Source organism: Panicum virgatum, chromosome 8N (genome assembly GCF_016808335.1).
Source record: "Panicum virgatum strain AP13 chromosome 8N, P.virgatum_v5, whole genome shotgun sequence".
Classification (NCBI taxonomy): domain Eukaryota; kingdom Viridiplantae; phylum Streptophyta; class Magnoliopsida; order Poales; family Poaceae; genus Panicum; species Panicum virgatum.
In genome coordinates, this window is record NC_053152.1 from 16,636,974 (window position 1) to 16,645,703 (window position 8,730).

Below are 8,730 nucleotides of genomic sequence, written 5' to 3' on the forward strand. Positions count from 1 at the left end.
TGTCTTGGTGTCTTCACAGGAGTTTGCATATTCTCTCCCTTACCTCTTTACTTACCGTATTACGTTTCCGCATTTACTCTATCTTGCGTGCCTTTACTTTCCTAGTTATTTTGATTAGGATTGGGTATAAGTTGCAAGTCTTTTGGGGTAAGTAAAGAGTAGCATAGATAATCCTTAATTATAATTAGCATGTGTAGGACGTGTTAGATTTATCTTATGCAAGTACATTGAACCCTAGATTAGAAAGCGAATTAGCGACCCTATTCACCCCCTCCCCCTCTAGGGTCGTACACCCGATGATCCTTATAGTCGGCCCGGCACGAAACTGGCCCGTGGACTCGTGCCTGGGCCGCCAGGGGAGCCCGTGGAGTAGCACGGCACGATTCGTAGATATATTAGGCCAGGCTAGGCATGGCCCATTAATAACGGGCCAAGGCCGGGCCGGGCGGCCCGAATGGCCATCTATAATTCTTGGTGGAAGGCTGGAAGCAAATAATTGACGAGGTGCTCAACTATGCCAGACATGCTGCTCTGCTCTCCTCCATAGTCCATAAGACTCGTGCTAGCGAATCCCTTCCCGGAGGGAGCCGACACGACACTCAACTCCAGTTCGGTGAGAGACGGAGATGGAGGCCGCCCTGTTGAGCGGGTTCATCAAAACTATCCTGCCGAAGCTCTTCTCCCTGGTACAAGAGAAATACAAGCTGCACAAGGTCCTCAAGGGCGACATCAAATTCCTGGAGAAGGAGCTCCGCATGATCGCTGTTACAATCGATGATCAGATCTTGCTGGGGAGAGAAGATCATGGAGCTTTACTGAGCCTTTCCATGGAAGAGCTGCGTGAGCTGGCTCACCAGATCGAGGATTGCATAGATCGCTTCCTGTACCATGTGACTCGGGAGCAGCAAGCGTCCTTGTTCCGCCGGACCATCACGTCGCCCAAGACTCTGCGGTCCCGTCAGCGCCTGGCCGCGGAGGTTCAGCTCCTGAGGAAGATACCGGAGGAGGCGCACCAGCGGGAGAAGAGGTACAGGGTCTTCGCCGGTCTTTCCTCATCCCGGCAAGCTGAGTCGTCTTACTGTTCGTCCGGATCTGATCCCCACACGCCGAAGGCCGATCTCGTGGGAATCGATGGTCCCAGGGACGAGCTTGTGCAGCAGTTGACCGAGGAGCCGGAGGACCTAGCAAAGCAGCTGAAGGTGATCTCCATCGTCGGGATCCATGGCTCCGGCAAGACCGTCCTTGCCAGAGAGGTGTACGAGAGTGATGTCGGCCGCCAGTTCAGCCTGCGGGCGTGGATTTCTGCTACTGGAAGGGGCCCGAGAGAAGTGCTCATGGAGATCCTCCGCAAATTTGGTAGACCAGTGGTGGATAACTCCAGTGTTGACCAGCTTACCGTAGATGTCAGGGAACACTTGGATAAGAAAAGGTAAAAAGAAAAAGCTTTTGTTTATTTGATCTGTTACTCCACAGTTTGAACATGGATCCATCTAAGGTTTTTATGTATACCTGCGGTGTGTGCGTGCAATACCATCTTAATCCAGGATTTCAGCTTAATTATTCATAGAAAATAAAATTTTAGAGTTCAGAAAGTCCGTACTCCTTAGTCTTTTTGCATCTAATTTAGTCTTCTTTCATTTAATTTTCCTTTAGAGTGTAGAACAGTGTTTATTTCAAAACATATGACAGGAAATTAACTTTTATTAATATAGTTTTCAGTCTTTTGCATGGCAAAAAGAAACTATTTCGAATGCCCTGTATCCAGGACTGATAACAGGAGATTAATATTATATTATGTGAACAGAAAAGCAAATGCAAAAATCATATTACTAATTGAATGGTAATAGGAAACAATTATTTTCCAACATGTTCAGAGAGAGAATGATGTTTACTGTATAGACTGATTATTGAGGATACAATTATTTTCCAACATGTTTGCTCTGCATTTATGATTATGCAGTGGCATCACTAACTGTTTATTCGTAATCTCTGCTATAGGTATTTCATTGTAATCGATGACATGCAAACAGATCAGTGGAGTAGCATAGAAGCTGCCTTTCCAGAAGACAATGTTGTTAGCAGCAGAGTAATGGTGACAACAACTATCCAGTCAGTAGCTAATGCTTGCAGCTCGTCTAATGGTTATGTGCACAGAACAAAAAGACTTGGTGATAAAGACTCAGAACAATTGTTCGTCAGGAAAGCTTGTCCAAAGAAATATTTAGGTTATATGCAGCCAGAATCAAAAGAAGTTCTGAAGAAATGTGATGGCCAACCACTTGCTCTTGTTAGCATGGGCCAATTTTTGAGGAAAAAGGGTTGGCCTACAGGCCCCAACTGTGAAGATGTGTGCAGAAATCTCAGTCATCATCTGGAGCAAGATGAAACCTTGGAGAGAATGCGAAGGGTGCTTCTCCACAGCTTCTCTAGTCTTCCTGGCCATGGTCCAAAAGCTTGCCTTCTGTATTTTGGCATGTTTCCATGTGATCATCCCATCAGGAGGAAGAGACTGATGAGGCGATGGTTGGCGGAGGGTTTTGTAGAAACACAACCTTCATCTACTGAAAATTTCAACACACTCATAGATCGGAACATCATTGAGCCCATTGGTATGTGTAACAATGATCAGGTCAAGACCTGCAAAACGTATGGCATGATGCGTGAGTTCATTTTGCTAATGTCCACCTCCCAGGACTTCATCACCCTGTTTGCTGGCAACAAGGTTGAACACAAATATGTGCGTCGGCTTTCTCTCCATCACAATATTGCTACAAGCGGTAGCTGTAGCTCTTTGGACATCAATTTATCCCTTGTCAGATCCCTGATTGTTTTTGGGGAGGCTGGCAAAGCTATTTTGAGTTTCCAAAAGTATCAGCTGTTGAGAGTCTTAGATCTTGAACAATGCACTGACTTGGAAGATGAACATCTCAAAGACATATGCAACCTTCTGCTTCTGAAATATCTGAGCTTTGGGGAAACCGTTGCTAGCATTCCGAAGGATATAGAAAAACTGAAACTATTGGAGACACTTGACCTGAGGAGAACCAAGGTGAAGATACTACCTATTGAGGTCCTTCTGCTACCCTGTTTACTTCATCTATTTGGAGAATTTCAGCTTTCCGATAAAGTCAAGATAACTAGTGAAGTGCAGAAGTTTTTCTTGACTGAACAGAGTAGCTTAGAGACACTAGCAGGATTTGTCACCGATGGTTGCCAAGGATTTCCCAAAATCATTAGCCACATGAAGAATTTGAGAAAGCTGAAGATATGGATAGAGAGGAGTGAGAAAAACACCAACTTCACCGACCTTGTGAATGCTATCCAAAAGTTCATCCATGATGACAAGGAAGAGAGTAATGATCCCCGTTCTCTATCACTTCATTTTGATGCCTGCACTGAAAACATCCTGAGTTCTTTGAAAGCTCCATCTTATCTTAGATCATTGAAGTTAAAAGGGAAATTGCTGGAATTGCCCCAATTTGTTATATCAATGCGTGGCCTTCGGGAGCTGTGCCTTTCATCAACTAAATTGACAGCGGGTCTCCTTGCAGCATTGAGTGTCTTGAAAGACTTGCAGCATCTCAAGTTGATTGCAGATGAGCTTGAAGATTTTATCATTGAAGATAAGGCATTCCCAGGACTGCTACACTTATGTTTTGTCCTGGAAGGTGCCACACTACCAACAATTGAAGAAGGTGCTTTGCCATACCTCATCTCACTTAAGCTGATATGTAAAGACCTAGATGGTCTCGCTGGCATGAAAATCAACCACCTTAAATGTCTTAAGGAGGTCATTCTTGATCATAGGGTCACTTCAGAAACAAGAGAAACTTGGGAAAAAGCTGCTAAGGAGCATCCAAATAGGCCAAAACTATTGCTGTTCAACCCTGTTGATGAAAGTGAAAGCGTGCCTGGAGACAGTTCTCTTGCTTCAACGACAGCTGAGAGGGAAGCTATGGAAACTTTCCCCACGCCAGATGGAGCACTACAAGAGGATAACATTCAGATACTAGTTAAACAGATCTCATCCGCTGCGCCTGAGAAACTGAACAATTCTGAACCAATTTCAAAAGATGAACTGAATTCTTCTTTCAATAATATGGGATTCTCCGAGGGAAAGCTTGGTTTAACAGAATTGTCCATTGTTCAGAACGGCAAGGTGTCTTCCTACACCCACTGATACTTGCCATTGATCCAGGTCAGTTCTGTGTGCACTTTAGCTCATCTAATTTGAGCAGGGGCGTAGCTGGGGGGGGGGGGGAGGGGGCTGGCCCCCCCTATGGTTCCCAATTTTGCATTATAAATTTGAAATTTGATTAAATTTTTATATAAATTTTCCCAAGGCCCCCTATGTATCAAGATTGCGAGAACAAAGTGGTGGAAGCTTAGAGGGGAAGCGGCACAAGCGTTTAAGGAAAGGATGCTAGGTGAGGGGCCTTGGGAAGAAGGAGAAGACGCAGATGACATGTGGCTAAAGATGGCAACATGTGTTCGGAAGGTGGCCTCAGAGGTGTTTGGCGTGAGTAAGGGAGGCAAACAGGAGGGGAAAGACACCTGGTGGTGGAACGACGAGGTGCAAAGGGCTATTAAGGAGAAGAAGGAGTGTTTCAAGCGTCTCCATCTTGACAAGAGTGCAGCCAACATCGAGGGCTATAAATTAGCGAAGAGGGTTGCAAAGCGAGCTGTGAGTGTAGCAAAAGGTAAGGCGTATGATGACATGTATCAGCGGCTAGGCACGAAAGAAGGGGAAAAGGACATTTATAGGATGGCTAGGATCCGCGAGCGGAAGACAAGGGACATCAACCAAATCAAATGCATTAAGGATGTGACAGATCGACTGCTAGTGAAGGATGATGAGATCATGGATAGATGGAGAGAGTACTTCGACAAGTTGTTTAATAGGGAGAGTGAGAGCCCTACCCTTGAGTTAGATGACTCTTTTGACGATACCAACAGACGTTTTGTGAGGAGAATTCAGGAGGTAGAGATCGGGGAGGCTTTGAAGAGGATGAAGAGAGGTAAAGCGTTGGGTCCTGATGGTATTCCCATTGAGGTGTGGAGATGCCTAGGAGATAGAGCAATAGTTTGGTTAACTAAGCTTTTTAATCTCATTTTTCGGTCAAACAAGATGCCGGAAGAATAGAGGAGAAGTATATTAGTACCTATCTTCAAAAACAAGGGCGATGTTCAAAGTTGTACTAACTACCGTGGGATTAAGCTGATGAGCCATACGATGAAGCTTTGGGAGAGGGTCATCGAGCATCGCCTAAGAAGAGGGACAAGTGTGACCCAAAACCAATTTGGGTTCATGCCTGGAAGGTCAACCATGGAGGCGATTTTCTTAATACGACAATTGATGGAGAGATATAGGGAGCAGAAGAAGGACTTGCATATGGTCTTCATTGACCTTGAGAAGGCATATGACAAAGTACCGAGAAATATCATGTGGTGGGCTTTGGAGAAGCGCAAAGTCCCAACCAAATACATTACCCTCATTAAGGATATGTACAAAGATGCGACGACGTTTGTCCGGACATGTGATGGCAGCACCACTGACTTTCCTATTAACATAGGCCTACACCAGGGGTCAGCTTTGAGCCCTTATTTATTTGCTTTAGTGATGGATGAGATCACAAGGGATATACAAGGTGAGATCCCTTGGTGTATGCTCTTTGCTGATGATGTGGTGCTAGTTGACGAGAGTAGGGCAGGGGTTAATAGGAAGTTAGAGCTGTGGAGACGCACGTTAGAGTCGAAAGGGTTCAGACTTAGTAGGACCAAGACCGAGTCCATGATGTGCGATTTCAGCGCGACTAGGCATAAGGGGGGAGACGTTAGTCTAGATGGGCAAGTGGTGGTCCAGAAGGATACGTTTCGGTATTTAGGATCGGTGTTACAAAAGGATGGCGACATTGATGAAGATGTTAGGCATAGAATTTCAGCTGGCTGGTTGAAATGGCGGCAAGCTTCTGGCATCCTTTGTGACAAGAGGGTGCCACAAAAGCTAAAAGACAAATTCTATAGGACAGCAATTCGTCCGGCGATATTATACGGTGCTGAATGTTGGCCTACAAAAAGACGACATGTGCAGCAACTGAGTGTAGCAGAGATGCGGATGTTGCGGTGGTTTTGCGGGCACACAAGGAGGGATAGAGTCCGGAACGAAGTTATTCGGGATAGGGTCGGGGTGGCACCAATTGAGGAGAAACTTACTCAGCATCGGCTGAGATGGTTTGGACATGTCCAACGAAGGCCTCCTGAGGCGCCGGTGCGTAATGGGATCCTCGAGCTAGTCGATAATGTAAAGAGGGGTAGAGGTAGACCTAAACTGACGTGGGATGAGTCGGTTAAGAGAGACCTTAAGGATTGGAACATCTCTAAAGAGATAGCTTTGGATAGGAGCGCTTGGAGACTAGCTATCAATGTGCCTGAACCTTGAACTTATTTCTTTCGGGTTTCATCTCTAGCCTACCCCAACTTGCTTGGGAAAAAAGGCTATGTTGTTGTTGTTGTTTTATATAAATTAATATGGTTGGCCCCCCATAATAATGAAAAAACCAAATTCCTGGCTCCGCCCCTGAATTTGAGTATAGTGTCAAGTAAGATACAGATAGTATGTTGTTAATGTTAAGGCCATAGAGTAAATTACAGACCAAAGCATGTCACAACGCAAGCCTACTGTGTCTCTACAGTGTCATTTCTCTTCTCAGTTTGATTTTTCAATGCACTACGATTTGTAATCACCATTGACATTTTTACATAAATATTGTGATTCCATGTCATTTTGATTGTGCAGAAGATACTAAAGCAATGTTTCTATTTCCTGGAATGCTAGACTATTGACCCAACTTCAGTTCACTCTCGGCGAGCAAAAGCATGATATGGATTCTTTCCTTCTCAAACCAGCGTCTCCAAGCACTCAAAATAATTGGAGATATTTTGTGGCTGCTATACAATATGCCCTTCTGTATCTTTGATTAGCCTTTGTAGGAATAAAGGATACTTCAGTCAGATAGTGCTAAGATCAATGGCGAGCTTCCACTTTCTTTACTGTTTGGGGAGGGAAAACTTTTGGGTCATCTTGATTCATCTGTTTAGTTGTTTGGTATAAAATAATATTGGTGATTGTAGTTCTTGATTCTGCTATGAAACAAAGAAGCACTAATGAGCTTAGCATGAACGTGGGCCAACAAAGATGTTTCATGGGCTGGAGCTCGTAATTAGTTGTTTCTTGCACATCTATATGGTAATACTCCTTTTTTGTCAAGACTAGTTGAATGCCCGTGCGATTCCATGAGAATTGAGGATTATGACAAGAAAAGGACATAACATGATCAAATGGTAGCAGTATTGCTTGTCTCAAAAGTGAAACTCTGTTGGTGTGGTTCCCCTGGGAACTTGCAACGATTTCAAAATTTAGTAATCAATGTCAACAGAAAAGGAAACAGTGTCCATCAGGTCATTCAGGTGTTGCCTTGGTTTAGATAAACAATGTTCTCTTTATCTCACTTTCATCAATTCAACACTAACCAAACAATTGGACCCAGTTGTTTCATTGCTAATAGTTACCACTAAACAATGTCAACATAATAGTATAAAAAGAATCCGATTTATACGCAATTATTCTGTTACCACAGGTTTAATAATCATGTTAGGGTATCTCACAAGAGTGACCAGCCTCTCAGGATGGTTTTGGTTCTTTGAATTTATTTCGTAAGATGCACTGAACAGCTCAGAAGCTGTCACTCCATATCATAATTTGAAAGGTTCTAAAGCAAGGTTTACTAACAACCACTCTAAAGTCTAAAGGAAGGCGTATAGCACAAGTGAATTCAAGAACATATCATTCATATTAACATGATAAGATCTACCTTCAAATAAAGTAGGTTTTCAACTGCTGATGTTTGTACTTCACGGAACTCATGTTGTTTGTACTTCACGGAACTCAAGGGCTGTTGTTGAACAGCTCTTAGAAATTCTACAATGGCCACCTTAACAGACCTGGCATCATAGTAGGTTATGTTATAATTGTATTCTCCAAACTTCAATGTTCACAAGCAGAGGCATAGAAGCAGCAGTCCAGTAACGGTAAGAAATTAACCTGGATAACTCTCTTGTGCTCAGTGACCCAGTCCCATCCCAATAACTGTCAATCTGTAAAAGAGAGATGTTCATCTGAAATGTGACATAAAATGGTTAATCGTATATATAGGAAGAAAAATATAAAAAACTATAAGTTATAGTAGATTGATGAAAGGTGCATATTGCTGTCAGAATGTGTAATACTTTTTTATCAATCCCTGCTCATTCAACCTGCTTCTTTAGTCATCTCATTCTGTGCTAGTTCCTCTGCCTCTATCTATTAAAGTTCAGAGAGTCTCTCTAAAGCATCATTCTTAGCAAACAACTTGCAGGTCAACTAAAGATTGGAAATGAAGAATCAATCAACACTCCTAAGTCCTCATAAATTAACAGAGATGTCTGTCTGACAGAAAACTGTTTCCATAGTTGGCTCCATTCCAAGTTTGACAGGTCGATTTTTCTTTTGAGTTTGATCTGTACAGAGCAACAAAATTTATTTTTGTATTAGCTTTAGATTAATTCTTTAATTCTTGGGTAACTAAAAAAATGAAATAAATCATTGAAGTTTGTAATTGCAAACCTGGGTGCATTAAGTAACGCTGACTGCTGAAAGCTACATTTATCTGGTACAATATGTCTTTTAGAGCA

At 43.1% G+C, this 8,730-nt stretch overlaps 1 protein-coding gene across 2 annotated transcripts; it reads left to right on the forward strand.

Annotated features, from left to right (window-relative positions):
* The first annotated feature begins 489 nt into the window (after positions 1-489).
* LOC120685248 (disease resistance protein RGA4-like) lies at positions 490-7,236 on the forward strand. Of its 2 annotated transcripts, none has more exons than XM_039967057.1 (3): positions 490-1,429; positions 1,999-4,198; positions 6,797-7,236. In XM_039967057.1, the coding sequence occupies exons 1-2, from the start codon at positions 627-629 to the stop codon at positions 4,178-4,180; spliced, it is 2,985 nt and encodes a 994-aa protein (XP_039822991.1). In that variant the 5' UTR covers positions 490-626; the 3' UTR covers positions 4,181-4,198; positions 6,797-7,236. The 2 variants fall into 2 exon arrangements, with proteins under 2 accessions (XP_039822991.1, XP_039822990.1); XM_039967056.1 differs by having other exon boundaries at positions 491-1,429; positions 6,836-7,236.
* The last annotated feature ends 1,494 nt before the right edge of the window (positions 7,237-8,730 follow it).

What these genes read in the sequence shown, in the direction of transcription:
- LOC120685248 (XM_039967057.1), top strand. Translation starts at nt 627, where the DNA reads ATGGAGGCCGCCCTGTTGAGCGGGTTCATCAAAACTATCCTGCCGAAG. An exon ending in GAACACTTGGATAAGAAAAG is followed by an intron (nt 1,430 to 1,998) that starts GTAAAAAGAAAA and finishes TCTCTGCTATAG; the next exon opens with GTATTTCATTGTAATCGATG.